A 21,292-nucleotide genomic window follows, 5' to 3' on the forward strand; every position below is an offset into this window, starting at 1 on the left:
CATTTGTGTCTTGGGGTTGCTTGGAGAGCCAGATACAGTCACATATGGCACAAGCCCTGACACATGATAAGAACTTGGTCATATGTTTAACACAGGGGTTTCTTATTCACTGTTTCTGGGAATGGATTAAATGTGAGGTGTCCCCCAAAAGCTCACGTGTGAGACAGAAAGAATTTTCAGAGGTGAAATGATTAGATTCTGAGCGTTATAACCTAATTGGTTGGTTAATCCACTGATATGGCTACACTGAGTGGGAGATGATAGGTCACTGGGGTGGGGGAGCGGGTCTTTGAGGTTTTTATTTTATCCCTGGTGAGCGGAGGGCTCTGCTTCCTGGTGCCACTCCTGAGCTGCTTTCCTCCATGCCCTTCCACCAGAGCTTTGGAGTTGGTCCTCTATGGATTGAGACCGCTGAAACTGAGTCCAGAAATAGACCTCTCCTCCTCTACATTTTTCTTGACAGAACTTTTTGGTCACAGCAATGGACAAGCTGCCTAAAACAGAACCCCAGCACATGCTAAGCACACGCTCCACAACTGAGCCACATGCTGGCTCCAGGGTATTTCTGTTGTACCAGAAGATCTTAAATGTCAGTTCAGCCCCAGGATTCTCAGGAATGATGTACAATTGGGTGAGAACTAGTAAGCAGAGTACCTGCATTCTAAGGAAGTAAACCTTCTCAACAAGTAGAATCTTTCACACCAGGAACTTATAGATGCTGAAGTCATTGTCCCAGTTACCCTCAGGACTGTCTACCCCTTGTGGAAAACAGTGGTGAACCTAGGGGCCTCTTGAGGAGCCATGGATAGAATTCAAAGCTTCTGTGAACTTGGATGGGGAAAAAAAAATGACATTTTTATTGTCACTAAAATCTAATAAAAATTTAGCATTTCTTTCTATTATACATGTAACTCCCCCTCAAAAAAATTAAAAGCCCTCAGTAGTACTAGCCATATCTACAATTTTGTTACCAATAGGAATCACTAAGATTTTCATATAATCATAGCTGCCTTGTGATATTTTTATGTTCATTACTAATTCAAAATTATGATCAATATCACTGTGTGAAAAAAAAACAGCTCGGAAGTCTTTATTTTCTTTTTTGAGACAGAGTCTCACTAGGTTGCTTAGACTGTCCTGTAACTTATGATCCATCTGACTCAGCCTCCAGAGTCACTGGGATTACAGGCAAGTGCACCAAGCCTGGCTCAAAAGACATTAATGACTAGTCCTTATCTTGTACTACTTCACCCATATATTTCCACACATCCTACTCAAACCTAGTTAAAAAGAAAAACTACCAAAAATTAGTTTGAAGTTCTAAATGACTTTTTCTAGAGCGGTCCGGAAGTTTTCTCAGAGGGCTCACACACTTCTATGAGGCCTCTTCTGCAATGGAGTGATGTGAACCTCCAAGTTTTTGGAAAACTGGCACATCCCCAAATTTGATAACATGGCAGCTAGCTCCAATAACTCCATTCTCCTTTGGTCAGTCCAAAGTCCTGTAGGTTGGTTACCAAGTTATCTTATTTCCTTAGAGTCAAACCTGTTTTCAGGAGATCCCAGTGCATGAAAATATTAATAAATGCTATTTTCTTTTCCCCTGAAAAACAACAATAGCCAATGTCAGGCCTAAAATAGATGTTGTTTAATAAGCCAATAAAATGCACATGTCTTAGTAGATTACAAATTTCGTTTTAAAAATGTTTGAAAACATGATGTCAATATAATCGTGTTACTTTGTGATTCTGTTTTATATTAATGCATTCAGGAATGTTCTAAGAAATCAAAAGACTTCATCAGGTTGTCAAAAGGGTTCTTGGTCCATAAGTGATAACTATACACAGTGCTTGTCACATAATAGGGTTTCTGAGAGTGATTCTTCATGGTCCTAAGAATCCATATAAGATATACTATACCTTGGGTTCTACCTTGAATCTGTACTTATATGAAGAATAAAGCAGACAGGCCATTTTGGTCCTTAGGGAAAACTACTTCACCACAGGCCACAAGCAGTGGGCCAACCACGGACTGAGACTCCAAAATTGTGAGCAAAAATAAACGTTTCCCTTTTTTAACCTGATTACTTACCTTAGATATTTTGTTACAGTGGTGAAAAGCTGAGTCACACAAATCCCTAACACAAAAGAAAAACAAAGGAGGGAGGGAGATGGAGACAGAGAGATGGAGACGGGGGCGGGGAAAGGGACAGAAGCAAAGCAGAGGGAGAGCCAAGGCTTAGCTGCAAGTGTGATGGAGTAGATTGAAGCAGTCTATCTCTAAGATAAAACCGAAAAGCCAGATAAGTACCAGATATATCTTTATAAAGTAATCAGAGAGCCACTGAAACAACAGATGAAGACCAAGATTCCAGAGGAGGGACCGAGTAAAGGTGAGCTGACCTTGACTGCCCATCTTTAACTGCTTACTTTCTGGGGGCTCTTGTAGGGCAGGATCTGGGCTTTGCCTTGGCTACAGCTCATCACTAGGGTACAAAAATAGTGAAATTGAATTCTAGGACTGGAGAGACAAAACTGGAGTGTTAGCCAAGATCCCAGGGACGAGGGAAGAGTGAAAAACTGAGACTAGCTCAGATGGCTTCTCCTCAAATCATTTGTGAATTCTGAAGCTAAATAGGGTAGAAGGTAAAGATGAATCATCCCTGTTTTTCAGAGGCTTCAGCTTAGTGCCTTGATTTTCTTAGCAGAGGAAAGAGGGATTCTTCTTTGGAAAAGGATACCATCACATGGATGTTCTTTCTTATACTCAACATTTTATGCTTAATTTTTAATACGCAACTATTAATACTTAATATTTTATATATAATACTCAATGTTGAATGAATGTCAGATGTTATCAGGCATGCCAAGAGAGAGCCATAAAACCCAAAACCAAGAAAACTAATAGACAACAGCAACGAGCCCACAGGTAATTCAGGTATTACGTTAGCAGAAAAGGCCTTTGATTAAAATGTTCAAGGAAATAGAGGAAAAGATGGAGAATTTCACCAATTGGAATCCATTTTATAATTTTTTCTAAGAAACTCCTTAAAAGAATATGTTTAAAACATAGAAACTGTGGAACCAAAAAAAAAATGCAGTAACGTAAATTAAGAGTAGCCTGGGAAATCAGGTGAGGTGACAACAAGGACAGGCAGATAGGGACGGTGGCCAGGCGTGTGGATGCTGACGACAGCACATCGCTGGCTGCATCTGTCTGGAGCCCTGGGTCAGAACCACGAGAAGCATGCAGAGCCAAAGGGCTGTACACACGTGAAGAAAGAAAAAGCACTTAAAACGTAGACTTGAACATCCTCAAGAGTAAACTCTCAATACTGTGCTGCAGGATTAAATGGGTTCCAAGACCCAAAGATGGGTCTGTCAAACATAATTCTTCATAATTATTCTAAGCACAGGTATGTTTTTAAATTTACTATCAGGGGGCTGGGGAGATAGCTCAGTAGGTAGAGTGCTTGCCTTGCAAGCACAAGGCCCTGAGTTCTGATCCCCAGCACCCAAAAAAAAAAAAAAAATTACTATCAGGGCAATTTAGAAAACAGTGGGAACATCTCTTATTCTTCTATTTGTAAAGGATTGGGAAATAAAAGGCACCACGATTGCTAAAAAGCTTTACATTATTCTGTACATTATTCCACAGGGATGGTGGCCACTGAGGACAGACAGATTTCCTACAGTTAACCTCACAGTCTATGTTTCAGGCTAGACTGCTAATATTATGAATTCAGAACACCCCAAAATCATATGAAGTTTTCTAGTTAAATAATTCCCTTTTTTAATAAGAGGGAGTCGATGTTACAGCAAACAACAAAACCAGAGCCATAGGGAAACTGGTTTATTATGAATGGTGAAAGGCAGACACGATTGTCTGTCTAGCACTACAGAGGGGACAACTGGGTATACAACCTGGCAAGCCATGCGTTAGAAAACTGTCTTCCAGTTAACACTGTTTAAAAAACACTTTATAAAATACAAAAAGGAAGTAAAGGACCTCCAGAAATAGATTATGAAATTAAAATGTAACTTCACATATACTGATAAGGTGGAATGACTGTATTGAGTCCCAATACAAATATTTACTTAAAGAAAATGATATGGACTGAGTTTTAAAGTAGTCAAACTACCTCTCTGTTTCCTTTTATTCTTCATTTTATTTTTGTAAGGCACAAATTTTCATTGCTCATATTCTTATTTCCTCTGCTATTGTCTTAAAATGCCAAAAAGAAAAAAAAAAATCAATACCAACAGGCCAGACACTTGCTAACCAATCTATAATAATAATAATAAAACAGTGCAGAGAAGAGAAGCAAATCCACAAAAATGAGGAAATTCTATATCATCTTGTTTATAAGATGACTAGAAGAGTATGCAAATATTTTATAAGAGCTTGTGATATTCTTAGACAAGAAACAGGCAGAGACTGTTCCTCCCCTTTTGTTGCCTGAGAAATGAAACCAGTGTTGAATGTCACTCTGTCAAAGTCATTGAGTAAAGTGCTTCTAGGCATCCCGTGCTCTGGGAGTGCTAAAACACCCTCTTTGCCTCTCACTTCCTTAGTTTCTTGTTCTCTTTTTCTTTCAGAAAAAAACTAAATAAAATTGATTCAACAAATATTTATTATGTGCTTGATCTGTGCCAGGTGCCGTGGCGGCTTAAAAGGAGTCCAAGTCAGAGCCCTTGATTTAGAGAAGCAGTTAAAACCACCCAGGAAATCCAACTTGAAGCCTCTTCCGTGTTTCCTTATTTCCCATTTCCATTTCGAAATCTCCCATTACTAGTCTCCTTCTCTCTTGCCTCCAAGAAGGCGTCCACCCTGCCCAGAGCTCACTCTTGCTTTCTCAAGCCCCCATACTCTCACGGCTGCGGAGGTGGCACCAGACACTGCTTCTTAGTTTTTGATTTGCATTTACAATCTCACTCTCCCCCTGTCCCCTTCCTCTTCCCTAGTAAATGACTTGCTAATTTCCGATGGCACCTGAACAGCACTCCCACTACAACACACAGCATTCGAGGTCTTTCCCCCTTATCATTCAATTTCTTGAAAAAGAAACCTGTGATTCCAGTAAAAATGAAACCTTGACAACATGGATTCCACGTCTGTGATGTTACTGAAACACTTCTGGAAGATCTATCCTGGCCTGTCAGTCAGTCAATCAAAAGGCTTTTTCTAGTCTCTGATCCCACCTTCCCCATTTCTCTGCAGTCTGTGATACTAATGATCGCTCTCTCCCCTCATCTTCTTCCACACTGCCCCATCCTCATTGCTCTCCACCACTGCTCAGCCATCAACTGCTCATCCTCTCACTCCTAAGAGCCAAGACCTTCCCCTAATTCCTGCCCTCTTTCTTTGCTACACTTTGGGTATGATCAGTGTGTCCCCAAGGGCTCCTCTGTTGGAAGCTTGATGCTCAGTGTGGCACGGAATCTTTAAAGAGGTGGAGCTTTGTGTAAGGTCATTGCATTATTCAGGCTGCTGCCCTTGGAAGGGATTGATACTAGTCTCATGGAATGAATTATTACAAAAGAGCAAGATTGGCCCCTTCCTGTTCTGGCTTCCTGTCTTGTCATGTGATTTCTTCCACTCAGGCATACTCCCAACATGGTAACATTTACCATATGTTGTAGCCAAGGGGGCCTTCACAAGAGGTCAAAATAACAGGGCTGCTTGATCTTGGACTTTCAATCTCCAAAACTAAAGAGCTAAATGAACATCTTTTCTTTATAAAGCATCCAGATTCCAGTATTTTGCTAGAGCAATGGAAAACAAACCAATACCTTCACGTATATATTGTTCCTTGGCTTCCTCTTTCTAGAGATGATAGTTGGGAGGATTTCCAAGATCTGAAAACACGAAATCACTGTCTTCAAAGAAAATGGCAGAAAAAGAACAGGGCAGACCACTATCTTGCTTTCCATCTTCCATTACAGTTCACTTAGTTGGCAAGAGTAGTGGGAAGAGAAAGGTCAGGGCAGTGTTAACAAGGGCTGCATCCTCTCAGTCTTTCTCCTACAGCCATGACTCTTGCTTTGTTCTATTGACCCTACGCTTGCAGCAACAGGGTGATGCCTGGGAGTTGTAATGGCTTCCTCCTATTGCTTATCCCAAGGTACAGTAGCATTCCTATTTGATTCCATGTGTAGTTTTATTTATTGTCAAACACCAACAAGTATAATCCTTCCATAGTTCATTTGACTCTAAAATTGACCTCATTAAATTTCAATAGTTTATTAGTCTTAATGTTGGCTTTTCATCACAGAGACAAAATAACTGGAAAAAAAACAACTTAAAGGAGGAAAGATTTATTGGTTCACAGTTTTAGAGGTTTCAGTCCATGATCTGCTTGCGCCATCACGTTGGGTTGAGGCAGAGGGCGTGGCAGAGCAAAGCCGCTCACCTCATGTCAGCAGAGGAGCAGGGGTGGGATGGGGGGGTCCAGGGACAATACCTAACCTTCCAAGGCTTACTTCCTCCCACTGGGTCCCACGCCCGATAGCCCACACTGCCATGAGTTCATCAGTGGGTTAGTCCGCTGATGAGGTTGGCACCCTTATGACCCAGTCACCCCCCTGAAGCCCCACACTGCTGCACTGGGGACCAAGCCTTCAATACATTAACCTTTGGGGAACGTTCCAGATCTAAACCGTCATAGTGCTCTCATTTGGATCTTAAATGCCCTCTAAACATCCATGTGTCAGAGGCTTGGTCCTCAGCCAGGGGTGCTATCGGGAGACAGTAGAGGCTTTACTAGGTGGGGCCTACTTGGAGGTCTTAGGTCACTGTGAAGGTATCCTAAAAGGGTCTGGGACCTCAGTCTCTTCCACTGTCTTTGTTTCCTAGCCACCATAAGGTGAGCAGCTTGATCTACCACAGGCTCCCTGTCATGATATGCAGCTCTGCCATAGACCCAAAAGCAACAGGGTCAAGCAATTGATCCTGACTGAAACCTCTGAAATTGTCAGTCAAAATATACCTCCTCTTTTTTATGTTGATTTCTCAGACTTTTTTTTTTTTTTTTTTTTTTTTTCAGTACAAGGGATTGACCCCAGGGGCATTTAACCACTGAGCCACATCCCCAGACATTTTAAAAAATATTTTATCTAGAGATAGGGTCTTGCTGAGTTGCTCAGTGCCTCAATAAATTGCTGAGGCTGGCTTTGAACTCGCCACCCTCCTCCTCAGTCCCCCCAAGCTGCTGGGATTACAGGCATGTGCCACCTCACCCAGCAATTATCTCAGATTTTTTATTCCAGTAACAGCAAACTAACATATTAGACTTGTGTTTCTGTGTAAAATTGTTTTTGGAGGACACCAAACACATTTTAACATCTTTGTATCCCTAGACTTAAACAGAATACCTGTCATGCACATCTGATGAACTGATTCATTTTGACATACCATCCAAGATTAACAGTACCACCTTCTGCAAGAAATTGAAGTTTAGTTGACCTTCAGACTAAAGCCTCCTAAATCAAATGAGATCATTATAAGACATTAAATTTGATAGATCCCACCTATATGATGCTTTAAAAACCAACTAATTTCTATTTTAGGGCACAGCATTTGACCCATTTAGATAAAATATTTATCTTGCCTTAATTTAAGCATATAGCTGTGCAGTATTTACTAATGTGTCATTCTTTAACCTTGGACAAATTACATAATGCCATCTTGGAACCTTGGTTTTTGAATCAATAAAATGAGGAAAATGATAACATCAGAGGGTTGTTGTGAAGAAATACAATAACACATGCTAATCTTTAAGATAATGCTCTAAAAGGGGCATTTGATAAATGGTGACCATTTTTAACTTTCAGAGAAATAGTAAAATAAATTCATAACACAATTAAAGCATATTACTACACAGGTCTCCGTGATGTCACCATCTTTGTGAGAGACCATTTTTCCAAGATAATACATATTGCAATGAATCATTATATCAATAAACAAGAAGAGTTAGGAAAGAAAGCACCTTATAGGTCCATCTCACAATGTCCTATCTAATGTTTTACAAGGAAGGTATCAGAGTACACCTTATCCTTATATTTTTTAAGAAAAATTAAACTATAATCAAACCTGTCTTTAAAGAACAGATTCCACTTGACCATTTGCTCTTTTACTCATTATTCTCCATAACTGAGACACTGGCAAACTTTGATGCTTTATTACAAAGAATTAATGTGTCAATGTCGAATTTTCTGAATTTGACAATCGAATCTTAGTCATGAAGATGTTCTTAGGACACACCTGCTGAGTACTGAGGAACAGAGGCGTGAGGTCCATAACTCTCAAATAACTGGTGGGGGAGAGTGTACATTTAGAGGAGCAGAGATAAACAAATGATGCAAAATGTTAAGAAAGTCACAGGAACTCTCTGGCCCTTAGTCTTCGTGTTAAGAGAAAAAGAAAGCTCTTCTATTTACACTGTGAGTCATGTACCCAGCTACAGGTTAAGGTCAGCATTTAAAAAAAAAAAAGTGAGTCCGGCTACAGGGTTCTTTGTACTCATCCTTCAGAAACTCGAGATTGTCTCAAGATGAAGACTCAAACCCTTCCCAAAGCCCCAGCCCGCGGCTGGCCACGTGGTGCCCAGGAGCTTCCTCCCCAAATCACAGCGCTGGGAGCTTCCAAGAGCCGGTTTGCGCGTGCACCCTAAACATCTGCGCCTCGAAGGGTCTAAGTGTTTGAACTAATTAACATACAGCTATTGTTTCATGAAAATTTAATCCATAAAAGTGAGCTACGAAACTGCTACAGAGCTAGACATAGGTAAGACAAATCTGCACAGCTCCGGGAAAACTGTCCCAACTCCAGATTGCTCGCACCACGACTTGAAAGGCGTTCACGATTTTATTCTACAGTTTCTAATGGCACCGGAAGTGCTAAGACAGGCAATTCACCACAAAGGCAAATGCACGCTGGATCCAAGGTCGCCTCGCCCGGCCCGGGCCTTTGGAGCGCCACTCCTCGTCTCCGCACGCCCGACCCCCGCGACCCCGGCGACCCCGCGGCATCTCACGAGACCACGCAACCCCGAGACTGCGGACCCAACGGCGCGGGCGGGGCGCCGGGGCACAGGAGCGGCGGGATCGACTCGCTCGGCGGTCTCCGGCCCCGCCCCCCCCCGCCCGCGCCGCCGCCGAGCGCCGATCGGCTCGATGAGCGGGAGCGCAGCGGCCGAGGCGGTCGGCGCCGCGGCCTCCCCTCCCACCTGGCTCTTCCCCGCGCTGCCTTCCCTTTTCCCCGCCCGGCGCAGCTGCCGGGAGCGCTGCGGAGCTCCCCGGCTCGCAGGTACCGGCCTGCCCCGCGGGGGCGGGCGGGCGGAGGCCGGGAGGAGGCGACGCCCCCGCGCCGGCGCCCAACGTCGCGGGCCTGGGGTCGGGCGCCCCGGGGCGGGGCCGGAGGGCGGTTGAGAGGACCCGGGGGCCGCGGGGTGCAGGGCGGCGGAGGGGCGGCCGGGAACGCGGGGGTCCCTGCCTTCGGGGAACCGCCGCCGCCGCGCTGCGGGCGAGGAGCCGCACCGGGGGCGCGCCGGGCTGGACGGCCTCCGCCCAGGTCCGGCTCTGGGCGAAACGGAACTCGGCGGGCGGGGTGGCTTGTAAGGGAAAAAAAAAAAAAAGCCGGCGTTTGGGAAACGACGGGGTAGAAGTTGCCGCGCAGAGCCCGCGGGGAGGCCGGCGGCCGCGGCTGCCTACGTGACGTGCGGAGCGTGTCCCGCGGCGCTCGGCCCGGCGGCCGCTGTCCTCTTCGACGTGCAGGCCGCGCGGCGACGCTCGCCCTCCCGACCGGCGGGCTTTCTGGGGTCTTGGGCAGGATGCGGGCGGTCCCTGAGCGCGGCCGGTGCCTCCGGGTGGTGGGCGCGGAGTCGCCCTGCCTGCTGCCCTGCTGTCCGACCTGCGTGCTTGCAGCTCTGCGCCGGTCCAGTGGCCCCGGCGACGGGTCTGCCCCTCGTTAAGGTCAGCTTTGCCGTGCGTCCAAGACTTCGTGCGAGTCGGACGGCTGTCCGCTTGGTGCTGTCGAAGCTCCTTTTGCAGGATTTAAAGTACGATTGAAAGAAAGGCTCAGATTCTCCGATTATTTGCTGTCATCTGTTTTCCCACGCAGTCTGTGACATTTCTGCGTGAATGACTTATTCAGAAATCAAAGTACGAGCCATAAAATGGGCCAGATGTATATGACAGAAATATCGCGCAACGAGAAACTCTGGAGCTGTTGTTACTTTATGAGAGTTTGGTTAGGTTACAGAAGGTTGAGTTTCTGGCATGGAAACATTCCTTATCGAAAAAAGTATGTTGATTTGTTTTGACTGGAAGGTGACTTAAAATATTACTTTGAAAATGAAGTTATACCCTGGTTTTGTTTATTTTTTTAGTGTATAATAATTAAACAAACTAACGTCTAACTATACTTAAAGATCTCGGATGTTTCTTCTTGAAGAGGATGTAGGGCTACTGGGTTGTTATAGGGAAGTCTGTCTGTCTAGAACAGAACTGTGTGATCTGATGGCAACCAGTTGAATAAATGCTAAAACTGATAACGCACGATCATTGATTTTAGATCTGTGTCTCTGCTATTTCAATGAGTGAAGTGACTAACACTTTTTTACTAAGTGTTCCTCTTAGTTTCTTGGTTCTTACCTCAAAGGTATGCATAAAAAATAAAAGAGGACATGCAGGTGTAACTCAGCACTGTACAGAAAACATTCTGTACATCTCAGCTATTCTGAGTTCTTAGTTATTCAGCCATTATCTGGTCCAAAAATATTTAAAATTCATATTTGCATAGGAGAGCTTTTTCTCAAAAATTTCTGTTTTTCCAAATACATTTTTTCTTGGAAATTCAGGGTACTTATTAGCATGCAAAAAGCTGTGAGGTGATTCTATAAAAAAGAAATCTTACTTTGTTTAACTCAGTTGTTTTGTTATGTGAGAAACAAACTCAGTTTCTCCTACTTTCACAGCACATACATTTCTGTAATCCCCAAAACATGGAGATTTTTCTCAATCAGAAAGCAAGCAATTTTGCATCTTATTCTCTAGCACATACCATCTGGGTGTGCTCTAATCAGTTCATTTCTAACACTATCTGGAGATAGTAGTCCATCCCACAAGTTGAGGGTTAAGTCCCATGAGATGACACCCCCCTGCCTGCCAGTCACAAGCTCCAGGTTGTTATACCTGTGTTTATGATTGATCAGCTATAAACTGGGGCAACCGTAATCCCTTTTGGGGTTAAACTGATTTGCTGGAGTGGCTCACAGAACTCAGGGAAACCCTTTACTTACGTTTACCAGTTCTTTATAAAGATTATTAGGAAGGATACAGATGAATAGTCAGATGGAATAGAGGTATAGAACAAGGTATGGAGAAGGAACCAGGAGCTTCCATGGACCCTCAGTCATGCCACTTTCTAGAAACTTCATGTGTCCAACCATCTGGAAACCGGAACCCTGTCCTGTTGGATTTTTACATTAGGCAGAATAGACTACATTACTGGCTGTTGATGATCCACTCAACTTTCACAACCCTTAGCCCTTCTGCCCTCCCCAGAGTGCAGCTGCAACATCCCAACCTTTTAATCACACCTTGCTCTTTCCTATAACTACCTTTCTGCCTTTCTGAAGCTACCTAGTCATCCCGTTAGCATACAAAAAACACACTTGGCATTCTCTTAGATTCTGAGGGTATGAGGAACTATCTTAGGAAATAGGATGAAGACCTCAGGCATATGTATCTTAAGTTCTTTGTGTATGTGTGTGTGTGTGTGTGTGTAAAGTATCACATCAAAACTTATGAAACAACCCTTTTCATGGACTACCAGTGGGATACTATATCGTTTACAAATTTTTTGCATGTATTATCTGATAAAACCACCCCAATTCCATGCAGAATCATAGAAATTACTATTTTACAGATGAGGAAACGATCATTGCTTAAGCAACTAATAAATTTGAGAGAACTAGCAGTATACTGCTGTCTCCTGACTCCAAGTTAAAACCATAAAGCATTTTAAGATTTTCAAGGAACTACTTTCTATTTTTCCCCTCTTACTGTCTGCACTTTCATTTTATAAAATCCTTAATTGATTCGTGTCCACACTTTTTCTTTGGGAAGCTACTTAATTTTATCATGGTTTTAACTGTTGCCTATGTGTTGAGGTGTAACAGTCACTAGAGTAGAGCAGGTGAGAGGGGAATACCTGAAGCCACAAAAATGAGGGGGCCCTCTGTCATACAGGCCTTCTATCTGCTCTAAGTACTTTAGCTTGCATCCAAAAGTCTAATGAATTTTTTTTCCTCCTTAAGGTGGTGAATATTTTATTCTGCTGGGAAATAGAAGAGTACTTTGAGTAAAAAATATGCCTCCCAAGTTCAAGCGCCACCTAAATGATGATGATGTCACGGGTTCAGTGAAAAGTGAAAGGGTAAGTTTAGAATCTTAAGCTTTAAAAACAAGAGTTACCATGTTTTCACTCCCTTTGTAAATCATGAAAAAGAATCTAAAGTTTATTGCTACTGTAGGGGCAGAAAAGGCGGTGATCCCTTTCATGCTCGTACTGAAAGGTTGTGGCTGATACCTGATAACAAAAGGCAGGTTAACAAGAGGAATGTTTATCAAATTTATATGGTCATAGTTCTGTATGTGTCAACAGGACCCAAAGACCCAGAGTGAACTATGCATTTTATGCCCAGGTTTGATGAAGCAAGGGCAGCCATGTAGAAATATGATTGAACAAAAGGGTGTGATCTAACAGTAATAGACTCAGAGGAGGGAAGGGGCCAGCAAGGCCTGTCTGCACACTCTCTCCGTGGCCTCTGTGCAGCAGTCCTTCCTTTTGAGTATGGAACAGTCAAACAAGGTAGGCTAGAGAACCGTTTTATGGCCAACTTTTGCATAGAAAAGGAAAGATTAGGTTAATATTTTTAAGTTTTATGACAGACTTTGGGGAAGGGAACTCTGCTTTCTGTGGCTTTTCTTAGGGGAAAATGAGAGAATCACAGCGGGTGGTCAGAGAGAAACCTTGCTATAAGGCTGCTTCTGAGGCTTTTACTTCAGGGTGTCATTTTCTGAACCCAATCACCACCATACTCTATTCTTTCTTCCTTCATAGTAAATATATTGAAAAATATATGCTGCTTAGATTGATGACTCAACTGAATTCAGTTTCCATTATTGATCAAATTATGCTCACAATTTATAGTATTTCAAGGAAAATTTTATACAACTACATAATATCTTATTCAGTATTCTGGAGCCAAAAATATTTGAAATTTAGAATTTTTCAGTTTTAAGAAAGATAGTTAAGTGCATATTGTGTAATAGCCTTTTTGAGGTCTGGACTAGCACCTCCAAAAATTAATATTTTGTAGTGACATGTGTGGTTATCTACATAAATAAAATGTATAAATGAATTAGCTAATGTCAATTCAGATCAGGTTTTCCTCCAAATGAGTTTTGACACCAACTTAGCAAAACTTTTTGACTTATAGAACTTTTTAGATTTTGAAATTTATACATACTAGATTCTGGACCTGTGATTGTCTCATATAGTCTAGAATGCCTTGTAAATAATGCTTCAATTTCTAGTTCATTTTAGAAATATTCTATATAAATATGTATAAATCTGACAATTAGGGATTGAGAGTAGAGCTCAATGGTAAAATGCTTGCCTAGGATGTGTGAGACCCCTGCATCAATCCACAGCACTACAAATAAGAGAGAAGGTGGTGGGATAAATAAATAATAAGTCAGGGTATTGTGCAGCATCTTGAAAGATAGCTTATCAAGTGATTATTATAGATAGACTACTTTTAGAATAAGTATACTATTAATATTTATTGAGGGAAGGAAATCATGTTCTTTTTCTTTTTTAATCCAGTAAACTAAAACCTCCCTTACTTTTATACTTCTTGTCCTTCCATTTACTGATTAATTCAACAAGTATTTATTAACCACCTACTGTGTGTTAGGCATGGCGCTAAAACCTGGAGGGCTTAGACACTGTCCTTAAGAGTTCTTGATCTGTTTGACTTTGTTTTATATGCTCCTTTTTTGCATAACCTTGGAACTTTGTATTAATCACTCTCCTCAATATTTTATGATTTAGAACTATCTTTATTACAATATGAAAAACATTTGTCCTTTCTTAATCTGTTTGTTTTTGTTTGTATTTTTGATAGGGAGTAGAATCTACCCAAAGACTAATTACTATTTAGCTTTTTTAAATGAGCTGAATGTATATATTTAAAAATATAAAATGTGCAGTCTCAATCAGCTCTACTACTGAGACTGTAACTATGTGACTTTCACTTTAAATTGTGGGTTATTTCCAAAATTGACTATAAAAATAGGATTTTGAAAACCAGAACTGAATAAAATCAGCTGTTTAAATAGAGCCTCCCTTTGGATATTTATGAGATTACGAAGTTTGATAACTGATTGGTTCTAATAATTTTTAAATTTTTTAAAATTTTGTTCCTCTTTCCTATTACAACTTTTGACAGCTTTATTGTACAACTCACCCATTTAAAGGATACAATTTGTGGGTTTTGGTGTATTCACAAAGTTGTCAGCCATTACCACAATCTAGTTTAGGACATTTTCACCCTCTCTAAAAGAAACCCTATGCCCTTCAGCAGTCATCCCCATTCCCTCAGCCTCAGGCCACTAAACACCTATAGGTTTACTTATTGGGAACCTTTTATTGTATCAGGGATTGAACCCAGGGGTACTAAACCACTGAGCTATATCCCCACCCCTTTTTGTTTTTTATTTTGAGACAGGGTCTCACTGAGTTGCTGAGGCTGGCCCTGAACTTGCATCCTCCTGCCTCCCAAACAGCTGGGATTATAGGCATGCACCACTGCACTGGCTATTCTGGACCTTTTACATAAATGAAATCATAGAATATGTAGCTTTATGTGACTGGCTTCTTTGACTTCCATTATGTTTTCAAGATTTGTCAATGTGATAGTACATATCAGTACTTTATTCCTTTTAATTAACTGAATAATGTTTCATTGTATGGGTGTACTATGTTTAGTTATCCATCAGTTGATGGACATTTGGGGCTTTTTCTCCACATTTTGGCTATTATGAATATTACTTTTATGAATATTAGAATACAAGTTTTGTTGAACACGTTTTCATTTCTCATAGGTACATACCTAGGAGTGGAATTACTGGGTGTTAGAGTAACTCTAATGTTCCACTTTTTGAAGAATGGCCAGACTGTTTTCCACAGTGATTGCAGTTTTTTACATCCCACCAGCACTTGTGAAGGTCCCAGTCCCTCCACCCCTCACCTGTTGTCTGCCTGCTGGGTGTAGTGGCATCGCATCCTGTCCCCAGCACTCATGTTTGTTCAGTGAATATGTAAAAGCATTGGTTTCCATGTGTGTTTCCAGCGTTCAGCTGTGACAAACATGACATTATATCCTGTCTTCTAAGCCAGATAAACTGCATCGTAAACCATGTTTTATACTTTGATCAGCTTTTGTCTTGTATATTTTGAAGCTATATTGTTAGGTATGTAAACTCATTGCTGTTAAATTCTTCTTCGTGCTTTGTGTATTTTATAATTACAAAATTTCTTATTTGATTGTTTAATACTCTGTCCTAAAATTTCCATTTAGGTTACTAACTCTGACATTCTTTTGATAGAATTTGCTGATGTATCTTTTCTACCTCCTTTTTTCCCCCATTTTTTGAGGTCTGTTGTAGGTAATTTTGTTGAAAACAGATACTTGCTGGAATTTTTTGAACTCTAATCATATATAGTTTTTGTTTTTGAACAGGTCCACTCAAACCATTCACGTTGATTCTGATAACCAAAACGTTTGGACTTTTCCTGTGCCAGGGAGTCCTTCAGCCTGCATTGACTGCTCTTTACCCTGATCTCAGCTTAAATTTCAACTTTTGAGAATGATTTTCAGTGTCCACCTAACCTCATGTTGTTAGACTATCACTTTCTGTCCTATCACTGATTTAGTTTTCTGCATAGTATTTATCACAGTCACATTTTTCTATGAGCACTCAGACCTTGTCTGTGTCATTCAAAGCTAGTCTGGATCTTAAAACAGTGCCAAGCACATGGAAAATGCTCAAAAATGTTAACGTCAAATATATCTTTCTTTCATTGTTTTACTCTTTGTTATATATTATTTATTTTACATATATATGATGATGGTCTTTGTATTCTATTTCATAAATTTTCCCTTATACCTTTTGCTAGATTGCTTCTTTTTCCTTATCTCTCTCCTTGCCCCTGGAACCACTAGGCAGTTGAGAAATTTTACTTCCTCTCTCCCTCCATCTCTCTCTGTTATTAACTTTATATTTTAACAGTAATGTTTAAATCTGTGTTCTCCGTCAGCTTACTAGCAACTGTGACCTTCCGTTGTGTTATCTTTCACTCTAGCCCTGTTCCCCAGCCCCTTCCTTCCTTCCACTTCCTCTCGGAACAAGAGTGTTAGTGAGTTTTCATGTCCTCACTTCACACTCCAAGTCCTAGCCTCAGAGCTTTGTTAGAAAAGTTTTAGGCTCTTTTTAAGCTTTTCCTTATGTTATGCCTTTTCCTTTTCAGTAATTTTCAGAGATCACTATCACATTACCATCAGACATTTAAATCTGGCCACACATTCGATTCTTTGATGATCTCTATCCATCTTAAGAATTTTGTTCTTATTTAATTTTCTTTTTGGCTGGTATGGTTTCTTGAGTAATTTCCTAAAAAAAAAGATACAGGAGTAGTATATTGGTTTCCTATTGCTGCTTTAAAACTACAAATATAAGGCACAAAACTATGATCTTGTATTTCTGATGATGTGAAGTCCAATGTGAGTCTTATGGAGTTAAAATCAAGGTGCCAGTGGGGCTGTTTTCTGTCCAGAGACCCTAGGGCAGAAATTGATTTTTTGCCTTTCCAAGTTCCTAGAGGTTCCCGCCCGTCTTGGCTCACCATGCCCTTCTACCATCTTCAGATTTCAGTCTGTCTCTATCTCCTGCTTCCATTTTATAAGAACCCTTGTGATTAGTTTTGACCCACATGAATTTGCCCCTTTCAAGACCTTTAGTCACTTCTGCCAAGTTCCTTCTGCCACCCTCACTCGAACATTCACAGGCTTTGGTGGTTAGGATGTGGGCCTTCTTGGGGAGCCATTATTTTGCCTACAAGCAATATTCTGTTTGAATTGTCTGAAAGGTCTGGGTTTTGCTCTTCTATAGCCTCCTTTTCGGACTTCATGTCTTCCCATTTAGGGGAGAGGGAGAGACCATCTTTGTTTTATGAAGATCATCCTATCTGGTGAGGTAAAAAATATGTTTGTTTTTGTTTGGGTTCAGATTTGTGTAGAGTGCTGTTTGTGGACTTAGCAGCTAGAAGGTGGACCAAGCCAATTACTAGGCTTTTGCTCTCAGCTCAAGTTACCCTCCTGTCCTCCTCCATTGCTACAGGTGAACTCCACAAACTGCATTCCTTCTCTGCTGTGTGGTTCCCTGTTAATTTCTGCCAATAGAGAGACACTAGGAGGAATGAGAAGGGGCTTCTTCCTAACCTCCTGCAGTGTCAATTATAGAATTCTGGAATTATAAGCATTTTCTTTGGAAGGTCTGCAAACATTTTTCCATATCATTTAGCTTCTAGTGAAGCAAATGTGATTATTCTTCCCTCTGTAAGCTTGGAGTTAAGAAATTCACTAGTATAGAACTTGTTTCATTACTTCTCCTGGACATTTATAAACCCTCTGAATCTGAAAAGTCTTTTTCTTTCTTTCTTTCCTCCTTTTCTTTTTGACAGAGAAATCTTTTGGAAGATGATTCAGATGAAGAAGAGGACTTTTTTCTGTAAGTTTTTTAAAACAACTTTTTCAGAGTATAATTGACAATCAAATGCATATATTTAAAGTGTACAATGAGTTTTAATATACAAACAGAAATCATCACCAAAATTAAACAATAAATGTAGCCATCACCCTAAAAGTTTCCACATACCCCTTGATAATCTATTGCTCTCCCAGTCCCTAGGCAACCACTGATCTGCTTTCTGTCACTGTAGTATGTATTGTCTAGAATTTTATGTAAATTAAATCATAGAGTATGCCCCCCTTTTTTACTGGCTTCATTTACTCAGCATGATTGTTTTGAGGTTCAACCATGTATCAATAATTGGGTTTCTTTTTTTCTGAGTAGTGATCCACTGCAGAATATACTGCAATTATCTGTATGGATATCTGGGTTGTTTCTAGTTAGGGGACATTACAGATAAAGCTGCTATAAACATTTGTGTTTAGGTTTTAGTGTGAAACATACACTTTTATTTTTTTTCTCTTGAATAAATACCTAAGAGTAAAATATTTAGTTAACATTTAAAACTGTTTTCCAAAGTGTTTATCCTATTTTATATTCTTATCAGTACTATATGAGAGTTTTAATTGCTTCAGATTGTTAGCAACCCTATATTTTGTCAGTCTTTATTATTTTAGATATTCTAGTGGGTGTGTAGAAGTATCTCAATGTGTTGTGTTTCCCTGATGAAAACTGATGTTGAACATCATTTAGTGTGTTTATTTTCCATCATTATGCCTTCTTTGGTGTGTGTGTGTGTGTGTGTGTGTTGCTGTGATTGAATCAAACCCAGGGTCTTGTACATCTAAGGCAAGCAACTATACCACCACCCTCAACCCTTTCCTATTCCTTTCCTGTTTTTAAATTTATCTTAAGTTGTAAGAGATTTTTATATATTCAAGATACAAGTTCTTTGTCATAAAAGCTTTGCAGATATTTGCTCCAAATCTTTAACTTAATGTTATTTTTAGAATAGTAGCATTTGAAGACTAAAGTTTGGTTTTGATGAAATCAGTTTGTTTAATTTTCTGTATTTTTCTTTCTTTGTATCTTATTAAAAATATCTTTCCCAAACATATTGTATTAGTATTTTCACCTGTGTCTTTCCAAGGCATTTTATAGTTCGACTTTAAATTTAGGCCTATAATCCATTTTCAGTTAATTTTTATACATGGCTGAGGTGAGGATGAAGGGTTTATTTTGGGGGCGGTATAAGCCATCTAATTATTTCAGAACCATTTGATGAAAGGATTATTCTTTCCGCATTGAATTACCGTGGTTCCTTACTGAAAATTTATTGACCTGACCTATCCTTTTAGTTTTAATTGGAAATCACTCTCATGCAGGTCTAGATTTGTGTGAAGTCAAGAAGGACAGTGTTGTAAGTCTTCTCTGGGAATTGATGTAGAAGGGATATCTGAGGGGAAGCATTTACCTCCTATTTCATTAAAATATTGTGACTTTTTTGTGAAGGCTGAGTTTTGATGAAAACATTTTATAAAAATCAGTTGAAACCCATGAAGCAATGGATAAGAGCTTAGAGGATAGAAAGCAAATCCAATAAAAGGGAATAGTATTATTTTTAGCAGGAATATTATATGATATTGGGATATAATTTCCTACAGGTGACAAGATTTTCATAAACTACTTGCCTACACTTCCACTTATGGTAATAAGCCTTAGATGAAAGTAATAGTTACCAGGAACTCAATGTTGAAAAGAACGCCAGATGCTTTGGATAAATAAGCAATTTCCTGAACGTAAGGTAGATGCCCTTGTGAGAAATAACAACTCTTTAGGCCAAACGTGTACTGACGTCCACTCCCAAATAATGCTGTAGCCTCCCAAAGGGCCTAACACCCTAAGTGGCACACCCACTTCCTATCTGGCTTCCATACCTGGGTTCTGTCTACGTGTTGAAAGGGAGACCAAATTCTCAAAATAATTTAAAATATAACTTAACACCAATGTTTATAGCAGCAGTATTAACAATAGAAAAAAGGTGGAAACATCCTAAGTGTCCATCACCAGATGAATGTATAAGCAAAATATGGAATATACATAAATGAAATATTGAGTGTCAAAAAGGAAGGAAATTCTGATGTCTGCTGCAACACGAGTGGACGCTAAGTGAAAGGAGCCCATCACAAAGGGAAATGCATTGCATGACGCCACTCAGAGGAGGTACCTGGAATGTAGTCGGGCTCATAGAGAATGTGGTCGCCGGAGCTGTGAGGAGAGGAGAATGGGGAGTTCATGTGCAGTTGGAAAGATGAAAACTTTCTAGAGATAAATGGTGGTGATGGTTACAGAATGATGTGAACATACTTAATGCCACAGACCTTTACATTTAAAAATGATTAAAATGACACATTTTGTTATGTGTTTGCCCTAATTTTAAAAACTGACAAAAACATTGACCATATATGTATGGCACTATTTCTAGACTCTCTTCATTTCCATTGATCTGTGTGTCCATCTTACATCAATATCACCACTATCACTTTTTAATAAGTTAAAAGGTAGTGTAGTGTACGTCCTCCAACTTTGCACTTCCTTTTTAATGTTCTTTTGGCTAATTAGGATTTACAATTTTTAATGTAAATTTTAGAATCATTTATCTGCTTCCACAAAAATTCATGCTGGAATCTGGGTTGAGGCATTGAATCAGTAGACCAATTTGGGGAGAATTAATATCTTACCAATATTGGGTTTTCTGACTCATGGACATTGCATATTTTTGTAATTATTAAGGCCCTTAATTTCTCTTAGCAATGTCTTATAGTTTTCAGTGTTCAATCTTGTATATATATATATATATATATTTTTTTTTTTTTTTTTTTTGGTCAAACTCATCCTTAAGTATTTTATGCTTTTTTTTTTCTTTTCACATTTTTTCTTGGTGCACTATAGTTAGGCATAACAGTAGGATTTGTTGTTACATATTCGTACATGCACACAATATAACAATGTGATTTAGCCAACATCACTCCCCAGCACTTTACCCCTCCCTCTGCTTCCCATCTTCCAGTCCCTTCCTCTACTGATCTCCTTTTCATTTTTATCAGATCCTTACCCCCAACCTTCCTTTAACATTTTCCTCTAGCTTCCACATGAGAGAAAACAAAGTATTTCATACTTCCCAATGCTATTAAAAATGGCATTTAAATTTTTAAAAATTTCTTATTATTCATTGCTAGTATATAGACATAGAATAAATTAATGCTAAACCTTGCTAAGTTCACTTATTAATTTCAGTAGTATTTTTAAAAATTCCTTTGGATTTTCCACATAGACAATTATATTGTCTCTAAATAAAGACAATTTTACTTCCTCCTATATGTATGCCTTTTATTTTCTGTCTTGCCTTTTTGCTCTGACAAGAACCTCTAGTACAATATTGAATAGAAGTGATGAGAAAGAATGTTCTTTCT

At 40.0% G+C, this 21,292-nt stretch overlaps 1 protein-coding gene across 3 annotated transcripts in view; it reads left to right on the forward strand.

Moving 5' to 3' along the window:
* Positions 1 to 8,765: 8,765 nt before the first annotated feature.
* Vamp4 (vesicle associated membrane protein 4) overlaps positions 8,766 to 21,292 on the forward strand; it is a 32,020-nt gene continuing 19,493 nt past the window's right edge. The window contains exons 1-3 of one of the 3 annotated variants that reach the window (XM_047520591.1): positions 8,766 to 8,784; positions 12,320 to 12,438; positions 17,812 to 17,858. In XM_047520591.1, coding sequence (XP_047376547.1) covers positions 12,373 to 12,438; positions 17,812 to 17,858 — 113 coding nt within the window. In that variant the 5' untranslated portion in view covers positions 8,766 to 8,784; positions 12,320 to 12,372. Of the gene's footprint in view, positions 8,785 to 9,149; positions 9,307 to 9,669; positions 9,972 to 12,319; positions 12,439 to 17,811; positions 17,859 to 21,292 lie in introns of those variants that run through there. The other 2 variants (XM_047520589.1, XM_047520590.1) reach the window with 2 other exon arrangements.

This window comes from Sciurus carolinensis, chromosome 12 (assembly GCF_902686445.1).
Source record: "Sciurus carolinensis chromosome 12, mSciCar1.2, whole genome shotgun sequence".
NCBI lineage: Eukaryota > Metazoa > Chordata > Mammalia > Rodentia > Sciuridae > Sciurus > Sciurus carolinensis.